Genomic DNA, 25959 nt, shown 5'->3' with positions numbered 1-25959 from the left:
TTCCTCTTATTACAAATGTCACATCCTATATATACATTGAAGGTATTGGTCTTTTCCATAACAAGAGAGAAGCTTTGGAAGATACCAACTTGATTTGGCCAACTCAGACTGCTGAAGCTTCATATTAGCTTCATTTTTGCACAGTATAAGGACTGTGGATTGTTTTTTCATATGGACAAGAGGAACAGACCAGTACCACATATGTACATATGGGCATTTCAGTATTGTTTCATGATAGACTTGAGGAAATTTGAACCTGTCCTTTAAATAACCACAATATACTTTGCGTTAAAATGCACACATCAACAAGTGACATGCACAGAAAAATATGAAAATTAAAATAAGAAAACAGTTACAAAAGAAGCCTTGAAGCAGCCACAAAGCAAACAGTGACTTTGATAGTGTTAAGTTCCCAAACAAGTGTAATATAATTAGGTTCACAGGGAAATTAATACTTAATGCAATACAGCACAACACAACATTAATAATTATGTGTAGAATGTGAAAATAGTAGACTAATGGATAATGTCAAATTGCAGCACCAACATTAGCTAGAAAGGGCTACAGTTTTAATGGATTTCAACAGCACAGAGACGACTCCAGAGTGTACTTAAAATGAGCATTTGGAAACAAAATACACTTTGTTTTATGTAAAATATCCTTCAGTGGGCCCATATAGATGGAATAAAACAACTTAGACAATGTATAAATTCTAAGTAATGCTGTCCATAGGCTGCTTATTAAAATGTAAAGTATTGCACAGGCAAAGAAGAACTGCGGGGACTTTCCCTGACTAATGTAGGCCTCAGGCATAATCCTTTCTGCTGCAGTCATCCCGTCAGCTCTATCTTTCAGCTGAAGCTGTTTCCCACACAAGCAGCCATTAGGAAGAGGCTACTTCTAAATGCTCTGACCGAGTTGCCCCTTCGGTTTATTCTCGAGAGGCTGCACCTGGCTGCTGACCACGCTGCTGCTGGATAACCTGTCACTATCACTTCTGTCTGACAGCTGCTGTTGAGAGCTTGCGTGATAGATTCATGTGGAGTAAGGAAAAGTGAAGTGAACATCAAAAGCTTAAAAAAAAAAGACTACCTGTGTTAATGTTTGTATTGTTCTTGTGAACTACTGCCATCAGGCATGTAATCAGTGCTCATTGTGAAAGTGTTCTTATTGAAAAATGTACCACTTGACTGCAGTCCGCTGTGGTCAATAGCAGCACTCAGCTGCAGATTTTTATTGCAGTCACGTCCTGCTACAGGAACTGTGAGGATCCAGCCTACCAGAGCTGGATCTTTACTTAGCCATTCTTAATGTATAATCAGTATTCATCCCAGTCAGGCGGATCATTTTCACTTCTTCTGTCTGCGACTGCTCCCAAATTCAGATCAAAATGTACCTTGACAAAGACATAACTACACAATAATCTACATGAGCCCATTTAACAAAGTTAGTCTGGAACAGTAATTATAAGGACAAACAGTATGTCTAAATCAGTTTAATTAGAGAGGTCTGTACACGGAGGACAACAACTCTGTGAAGGCTCAGTTGTTTCCACATTAGTTCAGAGCTGAGTTCTCCAGAGTATTTTCTCTATGAGACAGAAAGTACATCGTAGGAAAAACTAAGATATTTATTTATACTGATTTCAGATATATAATCAGCTTGTAATACCTTTGAAGGAGTTTAGCAGTATCATCTACATCCACTATATGTCCATGGTTGGCCTAAACTACTGAGTAGTTAGTGAAGAGATAATGATGATAAATTCATAGAGATGCAGCCATCAGTTTTGAAGAAATCAGGACAGACTTAGTTGGTACCAGCTACTGTATGCGGAAACATTCTTTTTCATATTATAATGATATTATAAATATTCATATTCAAACTTAAACAGCAATATTTCATGACATAGACATTCTGCAGGGTATTCATCATTATACAAAGATGGTAAGATATAAAAAGATTAATTATCTTAGTATTATGCATCACTTGAGTTTCAGTTGTTCACTCACTCTGAAAGCTTTAGGTTGCAGAACCACTGTGTGTCCCAAACCAAGTCATATCATGATTACTGTCCTAATTTAGTCATGGTATCATTTTCTGGTTAGTCTGGCTTGATTAGGCTGTAGCCCTTGATTACAGTTACAGTCCCAAATGGCTTCACAGTGCCCACATGGTAAAACCCCTAATTAAAATGATGAAAAAAAGCAAAGCGTGTAAATAAACACTGATATTCCTGCCATCGGCCGCTAGGGGGCAGTCAGAGGGACCGTGTGAGACTGGTGGAGGAACTAAAACCAGTGCGTTTTCAATCCATGCGGGTGGTTTTCAAGTTTGCTCAACTACTGACATCACAGAGACTAAAATTACTGACAAGAAACAGTGGCACCTGCAATTAGGTTTCGAGCTAATGTGGCGAGGAGGCACGAACAAGCGGTTCTATGGTGTAATGGTTAGCACTCTGGACTCTGAATCCAGCGATCCGAGTTCAAATCTCGGTAGGACCTAAGTTTTCATGGTAACTGAATTGGAGATACGAGTATCAGAGCTGTATGTTGTCAAATTAGTTCAAATTAGGTATGAACATACTTTACAGAGACACATCATGCTGTGTCCTGCACTATGACCAACACTATGTCAAACTACATGCATATACAGCGTTCACACACTTAAAAAATATGTCCATAAATTTAGAATTATGGCTGTACTGCTGTTTTGCAACAGTGAAGAAACTTTATAAAGAACACTGAAAGTTTAATGGACACTAGAGCTTACAGAGTGAATAGATTTTCTGTTTCAAAAAGCCTACAGTTACCACACTTGTGGTCATTAAAGAAGCTATTTTATGGATGATGCAGTAGCTTGATTTTTTATGAGATGGTGACCCCTCACCAAAAGTCTTAAGAGCCTTGTGGAGATCATGACCCAGAGTCATTAAAAAATGCCTTCTTGAACAAAGCTGGTCAAACTGGTGCAGTCTGCATGACCAGCAGATGGTGATGTCTTGTCAAGCTTGTGTGGTATGTTATGAGCATCGTTTTGAGATTTTCTGATGTATTTCTGTTAGTTGGGCTGACTTTTAACCAGCCTAATAACTTAACTTTTTTGTGCTAATAAATGTTCTTAGAGCCTCATTGAATATTCACTTTAAGATTTTTAACTGATTTTCATATCCACTTGCTCATGTAAATGACCACCAAGAATAGGCTCAGACCATCAAAAGGCCAACAACCATTATTAACTGGTTTCATCTGGCTTTTTCAGCAGGTAATAACTCTGTGGAGGTTTTAACTTCATTAATAACACCTTTACTAATCCCACAGCATAAAAATGAAAGAAAATATGGAAAACCACTGTACAGCTGCCTCCATTTTGGTCTGATATCAGAGCCAAAATAAATAACCACCAGAGCAACAGGTTTGGGAAAGAAAATAACTTTTATCCAGTGAATATCTGTTCCTGTAAAAACTCCATCTACTCTCTGTCTCATATATGTGTGCTTTTGTGTGTCTTCGCAGTTGATTAATGACGTTGTGTATATATTACAACAACAAGACAAACTAATCACTGCACAGAGTTTTGTATTTATTGATGGAAAATACATTTTCTAGGATATTCAGATCACCTTGTTTGTTTTGAATCATATCTTTCTCTTTGCAGTTTAGATTCTCCTTGTTATTTGATGGAATATAAAGCCTGATGAAGCTGACTGATTTTTTTTTTTGCCTATAGCTGCTGAGTTCATACTGAGCTATACACTGAAATCAAAACACGTCCTTTGACGTCAATGCCACAAATTGATGTTTCCCCTGAGGCCATGACATCATTGTCTCATGTTTTAGACTGTAACACGTGTACAATAACTTGCAGTAGCTTTTTTATAAATGCCAGATGGAGGAGAGATCATGACCGACCATAACATTAAATGCTAATGATCAAGTGAATTCTTGTACAAATTGAACTCTAGTGTAAATTCATGTCTGCTGCCCATATGAGGAATTGTCTTCCATCTGTTCTCCTCCAGAACAGAGAGGTCAGAAGTCATAGTCAGTTTACAGACAGACCCTCTGGAGCAGCAGGAGTTTACTCTTTCTCAAAGACGCTTCAACAGAGCGTTCACTTGATAATAAAGCACTTGAAGCCGTCGAAGGGCTTCCTCCAATTTGCCTAACAAGCCTCTAAATTTCATATGCCTTAATCCAACTTTGGCAACTTTTCAGCTAAACTTACTGAGATGTCAAAAAAAGTTGTATACTACCTGTCATTTGTTATGTGGGGTCAAAACATGATTATTTAGTGATCTTGACATAATAAAAGAGAAGAAAGCTGCATTTAAACACATATTGTCCACTAATGCAGGTAGATATTGAATAACCAAAATTTAATGAGCCATTTTTGAGTTCATTTATTTTTCAGGCAGCCTCATAAACTGGACTCACATGTCCTCTCTGCTTCTGTGAATCTTAGCTTTATGAATACAGACAAAACTCTCATTTAAATTGACATGGCCTCCTTTTGCCTGTAAGAAGTTAGAAATGTCAAATTCAATCCTGACTGAATTCACACAGTTAAATGGAGGCCCTATTATTACACAAAATGGAAAATTGTTTGAACTCATATGAATCCTCTAGACTCCAATGATTGGCCCGATCCAGACTCAGTCTGAGCACCTTGTCTCACTCTCTGTAGACACCTACACGTTTGAAATACCAGGAAACATATCTCTGTGATGAGAAAGTCTGAGAGGAAAGAAAGAAAGATAGATGATAGATTCCTAGTGAGAATCTGTGTGGTTCATTTCACAGAGACAAATGAAAACCCAGAGCTGCTGAGGATGCAATCAATTTGTAGTCGTCAAGCTGTCATTCAGACTCTCCTGGTAATCTCTTGGATTCATATTTTTCATTTTTTATCCAACCAGAGGTAACCGTGCAGGGGGTCAAACATACATTTATTCTATTTTCCTTGTCTGACATTTTATTTTTCATCCAAAGTAATCTCTCAGTTGCCAACATTTTATTCTCTTAATGTAAAACCCTGTCTGACATTTGAGCAGGGTGATTATATGCATATTGATTGTCATGATATGATGTCATTATAACGTATAAGATGACACATTAAAGCGTCTGAAAAATCTACTACATCTAAACTGTCTGCAATTCTTCCGGTATCAAATATGGTCATTTGTTACTTTCCACAAAACTGTATGTCTTTGTAATGACCACACAAGGGCAGTAGAGGGCAAAACAACAATAAACCAGGCTATCTCGGCCCTCGGGTTCTGCCAGTTTTCTGCACCAGTTTATTCTTTTCTACCATGAGCTATTCTGTACATGTATATCAACTGTAGCACTGCTGTGAGAAAGATTTAATCCCTGCAGCACCAAATCTGAGTAAAACAAATACAGTTGTTTGTTCTGCAGTGACATCTAGTTTATATAACTACTGTTTATTTTAACAAAAAAAAAGCTGACAGTATAGCCACTAAGTCTTCACGTCTTCTGACTTTTGTTAGTCCACCTTTATGATATTTCAATAGCATTTTGATGATTCAACAACTCTGTTTTTTTGTGAGAGAACTATTATCATTATTTGTGTATACTTGTGATGTATGTGTTGTGTCGGTATGCAGTGATCACATCTAACTTGTAGAGAAACATACATGGTTATCCTGAAAGTGAAACTTAAAGAAATTATTTTCATATAATTAACTACAGCCCAAAATAACATGTTTCAATCAAAATGTCTAGTTACAAAAACCCCATACTGTAATTGTTTTTGCAGGGAAAATATAACAATATGTTGCTAATTTTGCAAAAGCATGGAAGTTACTATCATATTAAGTGATTATTTATCATAAACAATTTTACTTTTCATTCTGAAAATTTACTTTAAGCAATCAGGGGGTGTTTGCATTCTACGATTAAAATTATAACACTAATTGGGATATTCAATAACATGTAAATTGTGCTACTTTCAGGCAAACAAAAAAAGGGAAAGGAATTTTATTCCTGGTAGTGTAGAGAAGGCTTTAAAACAGCATTAATGTTGGTGCATAGAATTAAAAGAAAATGTAACAGACAGTCAACTAATTAAATAAAATCTAAAAATGCAAATAATAGTCGTAATAAATAAATGAGACCATGTTCTTGGTGTCTGGTCACAATGTTTAGGGGTCATGACCTCTGGCTCCTCCAGCCCTAAAATGAAAGATTTTTAATTGCAGCCTCCTGCTATTAGGCCTACCACAACTGCTGTAATAATAATAATAATAATAATAATAATAATAATAATAAGAAGAAGAAGAAGAAGAAGAAGAAGAAGAAGAAGAAGAAGAAGAAGAAGAATTACGTCTTATTTAAACGTGTTTTCTTTATTTATGCTCTGTTTAGTATTTACAGGAAGTTTTAGTCCAGTGTAAACTTGTAAATTCAGACCCAACGTTTCTTCACACCTTTGTTCATCTGTCAGAGCTGCCAGCGGCGTCATCAGTGACGTCAGTGAGGGTTGTAATCAGTCACGTGACTCGCGCAGGTCTGGATAAAGCGCTGCTCGGGAATACACAGTCTGATCGGATGCGTCCAACCCACTGTCATATAATTATTTTTCTGTAATAAAAATATAGACACAGAGAGAAAAAACAGACGGAGCAAACGACGAGGAATTATTCATTCTCATCAACAGAAATCTGGGTTTTATTTCGACGTAAGGTTATAATCGACAGATCATCTTCCAATCGTCGTGATGTGAGTAGATTCTTCTTTCACTGTAAATAAAAACAAACGACGCTCCCACATTGAGTCCATGTTATTAAGGTGTTCCTCATATTTATTTTTTGTATTGCGAGGCGGGGTTCTCATTTGTGATGCTGGCTTTTAGCTTGATTATTATTATATTGTATATCTTAATTTGGATAATTAGATATACCGTATGCTAGTTTAACGACATGGTAAATAGGTTATATTCTTACCGTCTTGCTATATGCATTACAAGTATAATTTAATGCTTTATAGTGAGTATCGTAGCCTGTGTGTGATCCACTATATTTACACTGCGCCCATTGGTTACAATGAAGTCATATGGAGGCTTATTTCATTGCATCCCGTGTAGATGCTCCATAAGATGGCTTCTTCAGTTGTGGGCATATGAGAAACCCCCCCTCCCTTGTATTATTGTGGTGGCTGTGGTCAGTTGTGTTTTTCAGAGTTTCTGTTCACCTCCTTGCTTGTTAATCCATATATCACCAATGCACGGAATGCAAGCTTTATCATGCAGGATCCTTTCAGTGTTTTTCTATTTGGAGCACCACCTTAGAGTATTTTTTTCCTCTTTTTCTTTCTGCTCTATTTATCTTGGGCGTGTGTGGTTTCCTCATCAAGCAGCCAGGGTCCCCCCTGTCAAACGTAAGGAATGCAAATGGCTGATGAGGGTGAGGGTTGTCTCCATGGTTAAGAGGGAACAGATGCTGAGTGAAATGTTGTGGTGTTCCCTTCTAGATCAGACTGCCCATCCTCCCTGCCCCCCTGCTGTTAACACAGCCCTCTAATCCCTGCACAGCCTGGGACCGACTGTCCAGCAGCCACTGCCTCTGTCTCTTGGGCCATAATTACAACAACACTGTGATGCTGAAAGCAAAAGTCAAAAGGCCTTTTTATTTCACAATACAAAAAAATGTATACAGTGAAGTGAAAGTGTCAGTTAATTTTAAAGATGCAGTGTAAAAAATCTGCATGTCTGCTGTGGGAAAAATGGAAAAACATGTTCCTTGTCTGACATATCAAAGTGCATTCAAAAGACAAATTCGTCAAAAAAAGATTCTGTTGTGACTTCCAACAGAATCCCGCACTTCAAAATATTTTTGTCAGCTGTTCAATCTTTAAACAAAACATTTTCATTATTTGTAGGTTTGTTTCACCTCACAAACCTTCAGCATTTCCATCTTTACAGACGGCTGTTGAGTGGATGAGCACTCCGAAGAAGTTTACTTTAGATTCTAGTCAAGATGCCAAATATGTCAGTTTGAACTACAAATGAAAGGGTTTACATGTAATTTTATGACTATAAAAATCATCTTGGAAATAAAGCACTGGGGCAAGAGAATTCAGAATATGATGTGTGATGTACTCAGTGTGGGGGGGGGACTAGGTTTATTGCTCTTTGGGAGTAAAATTAAAATATTGGGAACATTATGGTACGAGTGGTTAACAAATCACCAACAATTTGTCATCTCTCTAAAGCTGACGGTTGGAGGTGACGCAGAAAAAGCAATAGTGGATGTGAATAGGGAAGTTGGCTTGTTCACTGAGAAAAAGAGGAAATCCGCCATGTCCTTATTTGTGCAGCATTATGAAGAAAATGGGTGAATTAAAAGATTGCAGTTTCTGAGGAGACCGTGAGTCACTCACTTCCAGTCTTGAAGCTTAAATGGGGTTTGCCAAATTTCGGTGAAATGGGAAGAAGATAGTTAACAAATGACATGGAAACGAAAATATCATGTCAAGATTTGTTTATAGTCTTTTTGTCACTAAAGCAGATCTCAAAGGATTTTAGAAGACACGTCCTCTTAGATTGATGTACTGAACAATCAAAGTGATGCAATAAAGTACAAATGAAAAAAAAACAGAGCACAAGACACAAGTTTGATAACATTATACACTTGTGCAGCAGACTCAGACTATTGTTAGGAAAAAAAAGGGAAAACTGTGGCAAGGCTTGTTCACTGAGAGGTGAGTTAAGTGTGTAAAAGGTTCCACGTCAATACAACAAAATGGCAAATAACAGAAAAATAAATTGTTTTATAGTTAATAACAAAGCAAATAAGACAAAGAGAAACAGCTGCTCATTTTTATATACAGGGTAATATTTTCATTTAAAACATTTTACTCTCACGCACAGGGACTCACAGGGATTTTCTGAACAGAGTACATTTGATGACACAGCCCATTAGTCGACTCGTATTTAACCAGGACAATGTTCCCCGTTTCATTTCAGCATCAGAGAGAGAAATGTTCAGTTCGATGTTCAGTTTGAATGTTGTTGCTATGGAGAGGATTAGATATAATTTTAGGCCTCTGCTTCCTGTTGAGGGGGAGGAATAGACGCAGTGGATGTCGTGGTAGTTGGAACTGGAGATTACATCTATATTTAATCCCGAACCTTCCAAGTATTACACGACACATCTGCCACGTTATCAGCTGTATATTTAGCTGCATTGATGCAATACTTGTTAAGAGCAGGTATTTCATGGGTTGGTGTTATGTCACAGTGAAGAAAAGTTGGATCTAATGAACAGAAAACTTTTGGCTTTTGGCTCACTTTGGTTTTTGGTCTCTAAGTAAAATGGACTGTAAACACAGATTACGTTATCACAGCCTGGTTTGGCAGTAACGATGGAAGGTTCGTTAACCTTCTGGCAGTCTATCTGATTAGTGTATTGCCTTAAATGATACTTGACCAACATACGGTGTATCTGGGGCATTCTGGTGAGTGTGAGATGTGTTATGTGGTTGCAGCCCTGGTTCAATTACTGCTCAGGACCTTTGTCACATGTCGTCCTTGGCTATCTCCTTATGTTTGCTGTCACTCTCTGCTAACAGAAAGTCATCTGATATTCTAATTTATCTAATAAAAGAATGAAATTTTTTTCATCTTTTATGGATAAATCACTGTAGAAAATATACCATTTTTCTATTAGTCTGCTCAATAACAAAGCTTCAGTGTCACTTGTTATATGACAGAAAAGTGGAATAGATTGTACAGCTTATAACACTTTTTGAATCGATTTTGAAAGTTGAATGAACGAAATGCAAAAGAATAATACATAAGTACAAATTCCTCAGTGCTATTGTAACATATTGAAGGACTCCCGTACAAAAAGAGGGAAAAGGCTAACAACTTTTCGCTTTGTACTTTGCTTGCTGAGTCACTGGGTATAGCACCAAGGCTCGACATGGTAGAGAACAAATGGTGCACATCAAAACACAGCTATATACAGAGGGGGAATATTAAACAGAACTCTTTAACGTGAGCTAAAACACGTACAAGTGAATGAGCAACCTTGTGATGATGAGTCACGATTTAAAAGAATCACTGTCAGGGATGTACAGAGCAGACAAACTGAGAATATACAAGAGGTATATTTGACTGTTTTGTATTCTTTTTGGTTTCTAGCAGGCTAAGAAATGGCAAAGTAACTAAATGTAGGTGTTGTTTGATGTCTGACAGAGCAGTTACAGATGACTGAATCCTTCTCATCCCTCAGCATGACTGTGGTACTGCATGTAGATAATCTTCATTTTTCTATGTTCTCATGTTAGTGGTCAGTTTCATGCCCTAAACCTGTAAGCAGTGCTTAGCTTTCTGTCCCATCACTCGGCCTCATGGGGGAACAGCATATAGATCCATTAGCTTTAAAGCCGGTGGAAGCTAAAGTCCTAAGTGGGTGAGATATGGTCACAGCTTCTTGTGTGCCATGGTTCCTAGCAGTGACACATCCAGCACAGAGGAGGGGATAACTTTATGCTAACTCCCTCATAACCCGGTGGGGGAAATCATAGGCAGCTGTTTATCAGTTTACCATAGTGAGTGTGAAGGAACTGCAGAGAGAGATAAAACAGGCTCTTCAGCTGAAGTACAATGAGCTGGCCCAGAGCTGAGAGGCTGGCCTAGCGTTGAGAGGGCTTCCAGGGTTTCCAGGGCTCGCTTTGTGATAAAGCTATAACAAGCTGACTCACAGGCGCTCTCTCTATTCCTTTCTTTTTCACAACAATGTAGAGTGCAGAATACACGGTGTCTGATTATTACCTCGCTAAAAGCTCTGAAAAAAAGCTTTTTGCTGCACCGCAGTGCACCCCCTCTTCTTTCCTCAGTTATAGTTATGGTACTTTTCCTTTGCACACATACTTTTTTCCCTTTTTTCTTCAACAAAGGCATGTGTTTTATTTTACATAATCGGTCATGGCATATAACAAGGTCACTGGTCTTAAGCCCTCCCATATTTCTTGGTGAAATATGGTGTTTTTACAGACAGGAATGCATGCTAACTGTTTCCAGATGCTCTCATTATTTCTTATTTCCTCAGTATCGTATGTATCTGTAATGTAAGTAATGTCTGTTTTACATGCTGCATGGTATCTCTACTCCCATGTTTAATGCAACGACTGGAGAAGCAAGACAATTAATACAGTGTGCCTAGTGAGTGATTTTTAAAGGTGATCTAGCCAACCTTGCATGCTCAGGCAGGTCGTTTCCTGATGCAAAGGCCATTTTTCTTCTTATTTTGAAGCTAGACTACATCCAACAATATGATTAAAATGCCCTCCTCACCACCCTTACTTTTTACTTTCCAGCCCACAGTGTGGGAATGGGAAATGATGGAGGATAAAGGGCCTCGTGTAGCCGACTACTTTGTCATCGCCGGCCTCACCGACTCGTCCAAGCCCTTGGAGGAGGAGCTCCATTTTGACGACGCCGGTCCCAAGTCTGTGAAACCCCAAGCCCCCATCACCGATGTAGCCGTGGTGATCCGTTCCCTTGGTGAGGAGGTACCCCCGGGTTTCACCTGTGTAGAAAGCACCCCCTCAGGCCTCTCTGCAGAGCTCAATGGAGCCAGCCTCAGGGGCCCGCAGATCTTCTTGTGCATCAAGCGAGGCAGAGATAAGCCTCCACTGACAGATCTTGGGTAAGCAGTAATCCTTATTCACTGACCCTTTACTCAGCCGGCACCACTAATCACTTCTCTACTTGGGTCACTCTAATCTGCTCTTAAACACATCCTCTAGTCTGACATATCTGCAATAAATATATCATCGAAGCTCTTCAGTAATATTTTTCAAGAATGGCTAGTTTATAAAGGCATCATATAAAAAGTCACTGCCTTATATTTCAGGGTTTTATATGAGTGGAAAGAGAAGCTGAAGCCTGGATGTCACATCGTCCAGACCACGCCCTCAGGTCGCCCTGCCAACATCAGCAGCTCATCCTCCCAACGCATCTACATCACGTACCGACGTGCTCCAAAGAGCCAGCCCCACACTTCACTGGCTGTCACTGATGTCTGCATCATCATCCCCGGTAAGGGGGAGACGCCCCCTCACACCTTCTGCAAGGTGGACAAGAACCTCAACAGCAGCATGGTGGGACAGAGCTCTGAGAATGTTGTAATATCTCCAGCGTGTCTGCACAAATAATTCAGCTTTTCATTGATCTGTGATGTCTTTTCTCATATTTCAGTGGGGATCATCAGTTTACCTTTGTTATAAGAAGTCTCTGGCTAAAGCAAACACAATCGCATGCAAAGCAGGTAAAGTTCTGTGCAGAATGTGTTTTATGAGCTAAACTTATTTAAGAATACTTAAATATCTACATGAGTTTGGAAATGTCAGCTTTATTATCATATTCCTGCCTGTAAATGAACATGGAGTGGAGTTATAAAGATTATTATTGACTGTTTTTTATGTATTTGTGCAAAGGTCTGCTGTGTAGGTACCCTGAAGAGGACTATGAGTCCTTCCCACTGCCTGAGTCAGTGCCTATGTTCTGCCTGCCCATGGGGGCAACGATCGAGTGCTGGCCAGCACACACCAAACACTCCCTGCCTGTATTTTCGACATTTGTACTGACAGGGGCCTCTGGAGAAAAGGTAGCACCACCTACTTATAAGTGTTCCTAAAAAATATGCTCCTGCCCCTTTTAGCTCTTTTTTAAAATTGCACTTGTGTGTTCAACTTATCTTTTTGTGCCAAGGAAACCCCCTCTGCCTAGCAAGTCTGTTTCTGCTAAGTTTAATTTACATCATCATTAATTAAGCACAACCCCCAAAGTTGGCATCAGATTTCTGCCTTGTAATACACAAAGTCTCCCTTAATTGCCTCATTTCAGCTGGACTCGCCCTTTTTATCTCCCTCTCATTCTCGTTCTGCGTCATGGTATCCCTTGTGGATTAGTTTGTTGATGAACTGCAGTAGTATTTCTAAGAATATCAGACCTCCTTAATCAACTTCTAAACTCTGACTGGAATCAAAAAAGGTCTAAAGGCTGTGTTCAGAATACTAAAAGGCTGTTAGCCTTTGAAAGCAATGCAGCATAAAAGATTTTTTGTGGCTCATCTTTTGAATAATGGATAGCTAAGCTCATGCACCACTTGGGCTGGTGCACAAGTTTTAAATGCAGAATGCCTCAGTGCTCACTACTTATTCCCCGCAACCTCTAGACTGCAGGCTTGTCTCCTGGCACTTCATGCCTGGAATGATCTATTTATTTATTTGGGAGAATGAACTTCAAAGGACTGAGCATGATTTAGCTGATTTATTATGATGAAGATTCTCTAGTGGAGGTGCCACAACATCTTACCTGAATATAATTTTCAAAGTATTTCTGGGTACTGTGGTTTGTGTCTTTAAAACGTGCCTCAGGATATTAAAAGGTCTTTGTGTGTGTGTGCATGCTTGTGTATGTGTTGTATATCTGTCTTTGTGCTGATCATCACACTCATACTGTGATCCCTGTGTGTGCAGGTGTACGGAGCAGCCATCCAGTTCTATGAGCCTTACTCAGAGGAGAACTTGTCTGAGCGTCAGCGCTCACAGCTTGGCCTGCCGAGCTCTGATCTCGGACCTGATGGGAGCAGGAGTGTTTACAGCAACAAGAGCATCTGTCTCCTCTCCCACTGGCCATTCTTTCAGTCCTTCAGGAGCTTTCTCACTTTCCTCTACCGATACTCCATTTCTGGACCACATGCCCTGCCTATTGAAAAGTTAGCAATGTTTTACATATTCATTATTTTTGTTGAAGTCTGTCAGACAACTTTGTTCAGAGATGTTTTTATTCTTAGTCTTGCAGACAAGTTACTGATATTTCTTTTATTCACAGGCACATCTCTCACTTCATGCAAAATGTGCCATTCCCCTCGACTCAGAGACCACGCATCCTAGTGCAGGTGAGCTTAAACGATGACATTTGATGAGTGAATTAATGACTTCAGCTCTGCACGCTTGCTTTATTTGATTTGACATGAATGTCTCTCCATACATTGACTGTAGTCACAAGATAATTCCTCCACCCACTGATGCTCTAACACTCTCCTCTGTGTGTTTTTCACAGCTGTCTCCACATGACAGCCTGATACTGAGCCAACCTGTGTCCTCTCCACTGCCTCTCAGGTAGGGGAACATCAATAAAATGCAGAATTACAACATGACAACCTGCTATATTTGCTACTGTCTTGATCTGTAACAATTTCTATCATTGTGTTTTTTATGCTGAAGTGGTGGAAGCCTCTCCACATTACTGCTGAATCTGGGCCCGAAAAATGCAGCCACTCTGCTAGTGCTGGCTGTCACAGAGCACAAGATCCTGGTTCACTCCCTGCGTCCAGCTGTACTCACCAGTGTTACAGAGGCCCTTGTGTCTGTAAGTCTTTTTTTTGTCCTTTCCTTTACAGTTTTCTTTAAAATAACACTAAAGAAGGTGGTCTTTAAGCAAATGAGATTAATGGGTAGAGCAGCAGCATCAATCAAATAAGACTCTCTAGAGTAGTATGGTTGTTACTTCTGAAAAAATATTCTTCAAGTATGCATATAAAAATAAAACAAAACTGGAGAAATTAAGAAATGTCTTCCCCCTTTCAGATGATCTTCCCCTTCCACTGGCCATGCCCCTACATCCCCCTGTGCCCGCTGGCCCTGGCCGGTGTGCTCAGTGCGCCGTGCCCTTTCATTGTGGGTGTAGACTCCAGATACTTTGACCTTTATGTGCCCCCAGCTGACATCAGCTGTGTGGATCTGGACACCAACACCATCTTCCAGTAAGTGACCTCTGACTGCAACTGTTCCGTGACAGATGGATACCTTCAACTTCACACCTAGCCCACAATCATCTTCTGGTAGTTTAGGCTTTTACAGATCCTTATGATGAAAGTTCGTCCCAAGGTTATCGGTACCTGTCAGTGAGAGCCTCTCTTATATAATGATAGGAGCCGGAATGTGAAATATTTTTGACTGTACTGTAAAGCACATTTGGGTGCCGCTGATCTCCCACATTAATTCAAAAGCTATTTTGTGGAGAGATTAAATTGGCAGCGCTCACGTCAGTGAATCTGTCTGCCTCTTTATATCTTTTTGCAATGTTTCTTAACTGTCCTCCTGTGTAATGAAAACCATATGGTGTGCTTGCAGTAAAGACGACAAGAAGGCTTTAACATGGAAAATCTTGCCCAGGAGAGCCTGCAAACATCTTCTAAATACCCTGAATAAGCTCCATCAGCAGCTTACTGAGGGTGAGTCCAGTCGGATGCTGTGTCATTTTATATGTGGTTTCATGAATAATTTAGGTTGGATACTTGAGTGTGTTGAGTCAGCCTTTATAGTCAATTTTACAGGAAAACTCTTTGGATGCTTATACTATTATATAAAACCAACTTAAAGATGTTTAGTGCATCCCAGAAGATACTGTGTGAAGTGTAATTTACTCTGTACAGTAGCCACTCCTGCTCATCTTACTTCTACTTCTACTTTCTACACTCATGCTCCCATCACCGAGAATAATTTTTGTCCCCTAATCAAATTTCAGCGTGTCACGTGGTTGCATTTTGTGGTCTATTGTGGTCTGTCTAAAGAGAAAACACAAATATCTTCCTCTTCTACCATAGAATTCTGTCACTGTGAAGGTTTAACATTGAATTCAAAATTAAGCCCAACCTAGAAAGAAGTCCCTTGATTGTGCACACTCCATATTCTTCTGTGTCACACTCCATTTCAGCTCCATCATCTGATCAAAATTTCAATTTGTACAATACTTTTGTTTATGACTGAAATACCTGCAAAACTAATAGCATTCCAATCAGCCTCAGCTGAGATAGTGCATATGCTAATCTTTATTAAGAGAAATAAAACTACAGACCTGAGCATGCAAAAATCCTCCTGACTGAACTTTTGCAAAAGCTCCATTTGGTTAGTCAGTGTATTAAGCTTGGAGCTATGTGCAGGTTAAAATGCAAAGCTGCAACCAGTTTTCAACCTTTCTATGCAATATGTTTCTCTTCTTGCCCACCAATGAATATTCCAAGATGGAACTCAATCTGTGTGACAGTTGTCTGGTTTTTCATAAGTGATTCTGTTTTCTGCTCTCAGGTGGTCAGTTTAACCGTGAAGATGTGCAAATAGAACATACGGTCACCGACAGCGAGCTCAACGGTGGGAAGAGCCTCCACACCCTGGAGCTGGAGATCCAGGAGGCCTTCCTACGCTTCATGGCAGCCATCCTACGAGGCTACCGCTCCTACCTGCAGCCCATCACCCAAGCCCCCTCTGAAAAGACCACTGACGTCAGCTCGCTTTTTGACCTCCAAGGTTCGTGTCAATCTCAGCTTGTAATATGTTGTACTGTATGTCACAAAAAGCACTGACAAGGTAGTGTTGTTCATGTGATTTAGTAGAAGGTTTGGGGGTTAAGGTCTGAGTGCTGCTACATCAAAGTTTGTCCTAAATCACCACTGTAATGACTTTGGTGATTTAGCTTAAGCCTCAGTGGAAATTAGGCTTGGATGACAAGTCGGAGAAACCACCATGATTAATAGCACAATATCCCTGCACATCTGTGTGCTCTTACGCAAGCAGAGCAGCAGAGAACAACTTGTTTCATACCACGGTATTAATTTTCTCTAAATGTTGTTCAAGTCTGCATCTTGACCCCATAAACGTTCCACAGCTTGACAAGTGAAGGTCCAGTTTTATAATCATGACACTGATATTAATGCCCACTTGTCATAAGTGCCATTACATAATACGCTTGTGTGTGTTTTGTTTCATAGGCTTCCTCAAGAGCAGAGACCGTTCCCATCAGAGGTTTTACTCCCTTATGACCAAGACCCAAATGTTCAGCCGTTTCATAGAGGAGTGCTCCTTTGTCAGTGATAAAGATGCTAGCCTGGCTTTCTTTGATGAGTGTGTTGACAAGGTGAGGTTTGCAACTAATATTTCTCAGGATTTTCTGTGTCAGAGACAATTCATTTGAAGAAATCTCTATGTCCATGTACGAACAAATTTTCCAATAATAATATTTAGTCTGGCCTCCACCCATTTACTGATGTTCTCTGAATAAAGCTGAGGCATTCAGAGGAATGATTAATCACATGCTGCCCTCTCAGTTAAGATGTCTTATTGAGGTCTTGGTTTAATTGAAGCTGTTGGCGGAGCTAATAAGTAAATAACATGAAGTAATAGAAGTAAACAAAGAGTAATTAACACTCCAACATCTCCCCTGAACCACTGAATCAGCTCCAAGCTTTTCTCATCTCTAATCCCCCCCTTTGTTCTTTTGTCCTTTTTGGTCTTTTTTATTGTTATCTTCTTCTCTGATTTTCTGCTTTGTCTTTTCTCTTACTGCTGCTTTGTTCATCATCATGGCCTCTGTCTTGTAGCTATTCACCACTGGAGGCAAGGTAAGCTACCAGAGCCTGATGGAGCACTTTTGTTGCAGTTTAAACATAGTTTAAACCGGTTCTAACCAAAACCTCTTCCGTTGAGTGTGACTCTGCTCTGAGTGTCTTGTGTGTGTACTTATTCAGAATAAGTGAAACTGAGTAGTGCAAAAGGTCACAAATGCAGGGATGTGCATTAGCTGTCCGTGCATGTCAGCGATCTGCATTATTGAACCAAGTGCCATTAGAATGAACCACGCAGAGAGGCTATGCAGAACTGTTAGAGGCTCTGAGGTGATGCTGAGACAGTGAGATAAATTATTTGTCCTGTTCGGACTCCCAAAGAAATATAATATAGATAATGACAAAAGGAAGACAAAAGCAGAGGCAATAATACTCTTTATTTTGTTAACTGATTAGTTGCTTCTGTCATTTTTTTCTATCTAAAATGCTGAAAGTTCACCAGTTTCAGCTTCTAAATTGTGAGGATTTGCTGCTTTTCTTTGTCTCACTGGATAGAACAATTAATATTTTTTGGTTTTGGAGTGTTGGTCCAAAACTTGAAATACAGATAGACATTTTTCCACTAATTTCTGACATGTAATATATTAATGATTCAGTGATTAATCAAGAAAATAATTGACAGATTAGATAATTGTTAGTTACAGCCATAATCTTGTTCATTGTCAGTATTTGGGGACTTGACAGCTTTTATGAACACAACCTGCCCACACATATTTTGTAACACACCCAAAAAAAGACAAAACATCCTCCTCCCGTCCAAAAAAAAGTCTCTGTTCTTGCAAACTTGTGCAATCAGGAAGTCACGCTTGCATCCTGCATGAGCAGTCACAGCTCCTGTATGAATGGTCATTGTGGTTATTATTGAGAAGTGGAAGCATTGATTCATTCAGCGTCACTGCTGCTGAAGTTGACAACAAGTGCGTGATTGAGAAAGACTTCTTGGGTGTAAGAGGAAGGGCAACAAGCGGAGAAACACAGAGCAGAATCGAAGCGAGGGCAAACAGGTCACTGAGAGCCAGTTGACGGAATCATCCACTCGACTGAGTGGAACAAACCCTGTAACACAGCGGCACTGGGGAGCTATTCAGCCCCTGCCATAATATTAATGTTTTTGTGAAGTTCATGTCCGAGATAAGCTTCTAATCGATTCAGATAAGCCAAGTGACTGCACATCAGCATAGCAGGGTTTTTATGATCTCCCAGACAGCTATTCAGTGGTGATTTTCTCCTAAAAAAGAACACGTAGGCTTTACCTTGCCGTGCAATACAAAGGAGTGTTGCTGCTGTTGTTCTCAGGCAGGCAGGCAGGCAGGCAGGCAGGCAGTGAGGCTTTGTACACATTTCTCTACACAGCAGATCAGTCAGTCAGTTCTGAGCTGAAGGACTTGTGGCAGTTTAGTTTCAAGCATTGCTGCCAAAACGGTACAGTAATGGTTTCATGTCCCCAGAGCAGCATGGCATTCATTTTGTCCAGGTCACTGCAGCCTGAATTAATGTAGTCTTGAGGGATTCATAGGATCAAGCCCCTGCCTTGGCAATGCCCTTTAGATAAATGGAATGGGGACACAGGACACACTCCTGAGGTAGATGAACTCATTACTGACATCTGTTTGTCCTCTCTGACCCTCATATCTGATCTGATCTGAGGGCTCATTTCAGATGTCCATGATCCTGCAGGCAGCATTAGCGCTTATGGATTTGTGTTTTAACGTAATGTAACGTAGCTTAGAGGAAAGATGAAGAAGAGAGGGTATAACAATCATGAATATGTGTTTCTCTTGCACACCAGATGGACAGTGAACGGCCAGAGGACACCAGACTGATCGAACTGGATGAATCCCACCGCAGCGAGCACACAGTCTATATAAACCCTCCAGAGCTGCCTCCACTCCCACAAGGAGAAGAACATCCTCTGTGCTATAGGTATAACTAAACAATACATACCAGACAGATTGTTTCTTTCTTTTATTCTGTCTTGCACGCACTTTAAGAGCACTTCTCACCAGCACTGGATGCACACAATTCAGCACCTGAAGGAGAGACTTAGCATAAATTGCCTCTATTTTTGTAGGGCTCTGTGATTATTTTCAGCTGGATCACCATTGCATTTTGGATTTTATGTCAGTGCTCAAGTTTCCTGGGTGTCAGAGCCAAATTATTGTGCGTGCCAATTGCCTTGCCAGTGTTTATGTGGAATAAAGTATGATCAATGTCTATTTCTGGCTATGTCATGGTGTCTGACGGAGTCTATGTTTTTCTGCAGCTACTCTGGGTTCCCTGTACTGAATGCTGAGCTTCTGGAACCGCTGGAGGGACCAAATCCTCCATCAGCCGGCTTGGCTTCACGCCACAGCAGCCCAGCCAGCCCTACAGCCATCTTTAGACGCTCTAAACAGGTCAGCTATACACACTGTAGTGTGATTTTCTGGAAGTAAATACTAAATACCAGTACTTTTTACACTGTCGTAAAGGTGAATGATGATTTGTTATGTAAATATGTTGTTAAATTTATTGTCAAATTTGATTATATTTGTTTCTTTTGTTATTTCTGCATTTTGAAAATGTAATCTTGTTTTATTGCTGCATAATGATGGATAAGAGTATGAATGAATGCAAAATGCAAATCTAGTTTCTAAAGGAAGATAAATCATCTCAGTATGTGGTCTTTTTTTGTCTCAGGAGATCAAATCGGCTCAAAGGATGGCCAAAACCTATTCATCAATGCCTCAGATGTGGTCTAAGTGTCTGCTGCGCCACTGCTATGGCCTGTGGTTCATCTGTCTACCCGGTTTTGTCAGCACCTGCCACTCGAAGGTGCGGGCTCTGCGCATGGCTTACGATGTGCTGAGGAAGATGCAAGACAAGAAGCTTCAGGCTCCAGATGAGGTAGGAAAGGCCACATATAAGAAAACCACACAACTGTCTACATAGGGAGTAGTGTAGAGTTTGCTGAAATAAGTATAGTGTACATTCTTAACATTTAAATACTTGCGTTTTTCTGTCCAAGGTGTGTTACCGTGTGTTGCTGCAGCTGTGTGGACAGTACAGTCAGCCAGTCCTGGCTGTCAGGGTGCTGTTTGAGATGAAGAAGGCTGGAGTTCAACCAAATGCAATCACCTATGGGTACTACAACAAGGTGCGTGCTATTGATATTAACTGTATGTACACACATGAACAGCAAACGAGCTAATTTAAATATAACTTGAAATGTTTGATTTAAATCTGAATTTATGAGCTCATATTCATGTTCCTGCTCCAGGCGGTGTTGGAGAGCACCTGGCCCTCCACTACCAGAGGAGGCTACTTTTTGTGGGGAAAGCTGAGGAACGTGGTCCTGGGTGTGGTCCAGTTCAAGCAAGCAGGGAGGAAACAACAAACGCCACACAGAGATCCTCAGCTCTCAGGTAAGAATAATAATCATTCTGAATCAGTGATGCATGATATTACAGTTTTACTGATAATGTCGATTTATTTGATAATCACTCATTTTCATGACAATTTTGGCAGAAACCCACACTGATAATTTTCATTTCTTTGCAATACTTTCAAGAACATCTGCTGTTGACTCACCAACTGACAAAAAGCAGTGGATGGTGGTGAAACAGCTCCAGGAACACGCTGTAATACACTGTAATCTCCAGAAAGTAAATTGTTGAAAGCTTCCCTATAGGCACAGTGAAAACCAATTTTTGTAAATATTAGAAGTGTGAAATGTGCTTATAAATGCAGAAAAAAGTTAGATATGAACCTCATTCATTTAAAGTTGGCTGCTAATATATGAGAGACACAGCTATAAGAAATGAAAACACACACTTATTACTATCAAATGAATAATTCACTTATCAAATTGCCGCAATTTGTCAGCCATACCGTATTTTTAAGCAATTATTGCCCAATACCATAAAACTAACTGCTATATCATGAACTCCCACACTGACTGGATACAGATAATAAAACACACAGCTGAAGTTGTTACCCAAGATTAATCAGGCCTAAAGTCATTTGAGATTGCATTAAGTTCAGCAGTAATTACGATTCAATTACAGACAAATTCAGTAAATGATTCACTGATAGTGCAGTGCACTTTTTTTTTTATTACTTTCTGTAATTCCTAATGTAAATGAGGTTGATCATGTGGGAGCAGTGTTAGGCTTCTTTCCTGGTCTCATAACAAGGTTTATCCAAGCTCCAGCCCCGTTGCGGCACTTATTGTTCCCAACACGCATTTTTTTTAATGCCACTAATTAAATAGAATGAAGAGGTTTTCCTCCCCAGCAGTCACAACACACAGGTTGCTCTTTATGTCAGTGCCTAATTCCCACAACAGCCCAGTCAGACTCTCATTACAAGATGATATGTTGTGTGTGGGGCTCTAATGAAAACATGAAGCTGTACACTTTATATTATATATCGTTGTTGTTGTGTGCTCATTCATCTGTGAATTCACAATGAATGAAATGAGTTGCAATCAAATGTGAGTCGTTAAGCCTTCACTTGGCTCTCCTTTGAGTTAAAAATAAGACAGAGAAGTGAAAGTTCGGGTTTGTTTTGGCACTCTGGCATCCTTTTATGTTGAGCGATGTTCAATCATGATGACAGTTACGTGACATTCAAAGCATTCCTGCATCTTTTCAGTGGATGATAACAATTACAGCACTATTCAGAGTGTTTATACACTTCTCCTATACCAGCTGGGCTCTTGTCATCTGTTTTAACCTCTCATCACCTCTCTTTTCCATTATCTCCCTTCAGACGGCAGTGATCTTGACACAGTCAGTCATGGCAGTTTGGACAGCGCTAATGACTCTGCCGAGCGCACCTCCATCGACACTGACTTCACTAAAATGGACTCCAGTGATGATGGATTTAGTACAGGTAGGAAACTACAGCACGTTTTTTTTTCGTTTTTTTCCTCCTTGTTCCTCTCCCATCTTCCCTCATGTGTCAGCTTCTCTCTGTAAAATACTTGATTTGACTTGATTTGATTGTCTTTTATTCTATGTGACAACATTCTCAGGTGAGGAAGATCATTTCTGGATGAATACAAGAAGAACTGAGAATGAGATAGCAGTGTGTGTGTGTATTTATGTGAAAATATAAGCTAGACTTTGGCAGCAAATACAGACAACATATCTTCTCTTGCTCTTATACTAACTAGACCATGTATTTGAATTTGGCTAATACTCAACACTACCTGTTTCTCATCTCTCTTATTCCTCAGCTGAATAAACCAGAAATTATGTGAAAATATAAATCACAATAGAGACGATTTGTACTTTTTTCAGCAGTTTGATCTTGTGAATATCATGAAGTTTTCAAAGACTAAATTCCACCCCTGCTGCTCCTGCTTTTCTATTCTGGGAGCGTAATTTGCTGTAAGCTGTAGGGAACGTCAGCACGCTCTGCTGATCACTTATCACTGAGATCAGATCACTTATCTCTTATAAAGAATCCATGGAGACTAAATAGTTGGATTTACTCAGCTCTTTCAGACAGAAGTAATTGGGGGGGTGGTGTATAAAAAATAAGTTTCTGGTTTTCAGAAGTTTAAAACTTTTTATCTTTTTATCTGTCTCAGGTGGACAGTCAGACCAAGGCTATGATTCCTTGTCCAAAGAGGAGGAGAGGATGTGCGGTAGAGAGAGTGACAGCACGCCGCTGGTGGAAGACAAAGGACCGAGACAGTCCAGTGAGTTATGGATTAACTGCCACCTCTAATCTTTGACACTTAGTGACCATTTCAGCAAAAGTTAATCACCATTTACTGGCAGCAAAATGAATGTCCTCTCTTCAAAAGCTGAGGGTATCGTATCCCAGTGTGGGTGTAACATATTCTCTACTCGTCCATTTTCTGTTATATTTGGATGTTTTTGAAAAACGGACTGTTCCTGAGTGAGTGTTTTATGTAACCAGGTGATTGTTTGTCTTGGATTTTTGTTGCAAATAACAATGTGCTGTATCTGATGCAATTATTAGGATAAATGCCAGGTTAAGATAGAAAAGAGTCTGTGTGAGGTGTCATCCAACCACATCAGTAGGCAAAAGTATTTATATCTGTTCTGAACAGCCACACTAAGAGTCAGGGTGAAAAGCTAGCCATCATAGAAAAGGTTGAAACGCAATGATGAGAGAGTGTACACATGAAAAGTGACAAAAATGGTTGTTTAAAGAATGAAAAGAGAGGGCACAAGTTAAAATCCTGCCAACTTTCTCACAGCTGGTCAATCACTGCCCTAAGCAGGTGTGAATGTCGGAGAGTTGGTATCGGAAAGTTACAGAAATTGTTGGATAGTTTTCCTCTTTTTCATTCCTCTGCAGTGGCTTTATGTTGTCATGGCGTTATGTTGCATGACCAAAAGCTTTTGATAAATATGATAAATGCAAAATGTTGCATGGATATAACGATGTCACTTATCTTTAACAATATGGTGTCATTTAAATTTACAGCACCCGAGACTGAGATTCCAATCAGCAGCATCTCTCCTTCTACTAGAGGCTGCAAATCAACAGATGCCAGTGCAGGTGAGATTTACTCATAGAGAAGATTGTCATGTCATAAAATTTTTTCAGATTTTCATTCTTTCTGTATCTAAACTTTTGGCAACATGTGTTTTTGTCACAGGCAATGGTGGCAGGCTCGTTTCCAATCCATCTAGTGACATTGCTCTGTGTGGACCTCTGCCAAAATCAGAGCGACCAAAGTCTCTGGACTTGTCTGGTGGACAGGGGTCTCTGAGGCTCCACGTCCCTCACCTCACCTCAACGAAGCAGCACCACCTAGCTGCTGACAGACTGCACGGGGTGGAGGAAGAGGAGACGGAGGCTGATAAGAGTAAACAGAAACCCCTGGTGGAGAGGAGCGTGAGCTGCAGTGCCGGGACTGTGAAGAGGACAGGTATTGAGATGGGATTTGATCCTCTGTCGCTGATGGCTACAGCAACAGTGCAAGAGTGCGACCAGGACAACAGCAGCACACCCACCGCCCGCCGCGAGCTCGCTGAGGAGATTGAGATGTACATGAACAACACTAACAGCCCTCTGAGCAGCCGCACACCCAGTATGGACTTGCAGAACCCCTCAAGCCCCTTGTTTCACTCTGCATCATCTCCTCACACCTCCCCCCAACCCTCCACCTTGCTCCGCTCCAACACACACTTCCCACTGCCTGTCAAACCCAGGGAGCGGCTGAGGCCATCACCGTCTCTTCCTCTGGGTGTTTGTAACAAAGACAGGGAGAGGCCTTCCTCCTTGGTGTCACCCTCATCACCGACTCCCTCCACCTCATCGTTCTCCATGGACTCGCTGTTCACACCGACTCTGGACATCTTTAAGAGCAGTGTTATATCAGCAGGGAAGGGAGTGGCTGAGAAGGCCAGCCGCCTCTACTCCCGTCTGTCTTCTCAGACTTCGTTGACACAGGTTGATAGCGCAACCTTGTTCACAAACGAATATTCCCAACATAAATTCTCATAAGACCAGATTGGCTTTACAATCAATTTTTGTAATGTGACAGTAATGTTTTTTCTCCTCTCCTGCAGGATTCAAACTGTGACCAGATTAGTGTATCCTCACTGACCTCAGGAGACGCAGACTGCTCCTCGCTTCTTGATAATGACTCCTGTTTGGACCCAGATGGCTTTACCTCCCCCCAGCACGGCAGTGTGTCTCGGCTCAGGAGGAGCCCTATTGTCGGCCATACCAACCTGGGCAGCCCCAGCACCCCCAACAGAGTGTTCAGACACAACTCCTTCTCTGGTTTGTTGCACATCCTTTAATTAGTCAGCATAACCGATATTGTTGGAATAAAGCTGCTAGTTTTGGTTTTCACTGATATGTGAAATCTTGAAATGTTTGCCTTAGATGAACAGTTTATTTAAAGAAAAAAAATTCTCAGATATGAAAATGTAATGGCTAACAGCCATGCTTGATTAACTGTAGCATTGTATTAGTTCCAAGCAAAACACTTCTTGACAAAATTTAGAGCAGGACTCAGTAATGGAGAGAGTCAGGTGTTGTTCTGTGGGAAACTAGGCCAGTAGGCATGGGGGCTGATTCAGTGTGTAGGCTGCACTTAGCCACAGGCCCTATGCTAAACATAAACACGTGAACATGCACACGTGCATGCATACTCACGTGCACACCCTCAGACATACGAATGTGAAACACACACTCGCTTAAACGCAAAAACGTCCACTGAAAACAGAATATGAAGAACAGGTAGCTGTTCTGCTCAGTTCTCATCATCATTAGTAAAGCTGTTGACCCAATCCTGGTTATTTTACCTATGACTATAATACATAGATTTCCCACTTTGATTGTTTTAAGTGTTGGCTTTGCTCTGTGTGTATAACTGTATAATCCTCCATCATATCCAGGTGGTTTGGCACTTCCTTCTAAAACTCCTCACACTCCAGATTCTTCCCCCGACACCAGCCGCTTCCAACCCACTCCCAATTACACCATCGAGGTGAGTTACTTACAAATAAAAATCCCTGATCAGATGCTCATCTTCAGACTGA

General features: G+C 40.5%; 1 protein-coding gene and 1 non-coding gene across 3 annotated transcripts in view; both read left to right on the top strand.

The window, feature by feature from the left end:
* Positions 1-2435: 2435 nt before the first annotated feature.
* Positions 2436-2507, top strand: trnaq-cug. The gene has a single exon. It is a non-coding gene; the product is annotated as a tRNA-Gln (tRNA).
* A 4026-nt stretch (positions 2508-6533) lies between these two features.
* The window catches only part of dennd4a (DENN/MADD domain containing 4A), a 23723-nt gene continuing 4297 nt past the window's right edge, over positions 6534-25959 (top strand). The window contains exons 1-25 of one of the 2 annotated variants that reach the window (XM_044357809.1): positions 6534-6746; positions 11349-11680; positions 11888-12134; positions 12232-12301; positions 12471-12640; positions 13515-13753; positions 13870-13936; positions 14101-14159; positions 14265-14409; positions 14628-14803; positions 15174-15274; positions 16128-16346; positions 16808-16953; positions 17417-17437; positions 19230-19363; positions 19704-19836; positions 20120-20326; positions 20448-20576; positions 20700-20844; positions 22193-22315; positions 23019-23129; positions 23888-23962; positions 24063-24859; positions 24979-25195; positions 25816-25907. In XM_044357809.1, coding sequence (XP_044213744.1) covers positions 11370-11680; positions 11888-12134; positions 12232-12301; positions 12471-12640; positions 13515-13753; positions 13870-13936; positions 14101-14159; positions 14265-14409; positions 14628-14803; positions 15174-15274; positions 16128-16346; positions 16808-16953; positions 17417-17437; positions 19230-19363; positions 19704-19836; positions 20120-20326; positions 20448-20576; positions 20700-20844; positions 22193-22315; positions 23019-23129; positions 23888-23962; positions 24063-24859; positions 24979-25195; positions 25816-25907 — 4134 coding nt within the window. In that variant the 5' untranslated portion in view covers positions 6534-6746; positions 11349-11369. The remainder of the gene's footprint in view (positions 6747-11348; positions 11681-11887; positions 12135-12231; positions 12302-12470; positions 12641-13514; positions 13754-13869; positions 13937-14100; positions 14160-14264; positions 14410-14627; positions 14804-15173; positions 15275-16127; positions 16347-16807; positions 16954-17416; positions 17438-19229; positions 19364-19703; positions 19837-20119; positions 20327-20447; positions 20577-20699; positions 20845-22192; positions 22316-23018; positions 23130-23887; positions 23963-24062; positions 24860-24978; positions 25196-25815; positions 25908-25959) is intronic. The other variant, XM_044357810.1, reaches the window with a different exon arrangement.

This window comes from Thunnus albacares, chromosome 7 (genome assembly GCF_914725855.1).
Source record: "Thunnus albacares chromosome 7, fThuAlb1.1, whole genome shotgun sequence".
Lineage (NCBI taxonomy): Eukaryota > Metazoa > Chordata > Actinopteri > Scombriformes > Scombridae > Thunnus > Thunnus albacares.
The sequence above is the reverse complement of the archived record's forward strand: the minus strand, read 5'-3'. Positions and strand labels throughout refer to the sequence as shown.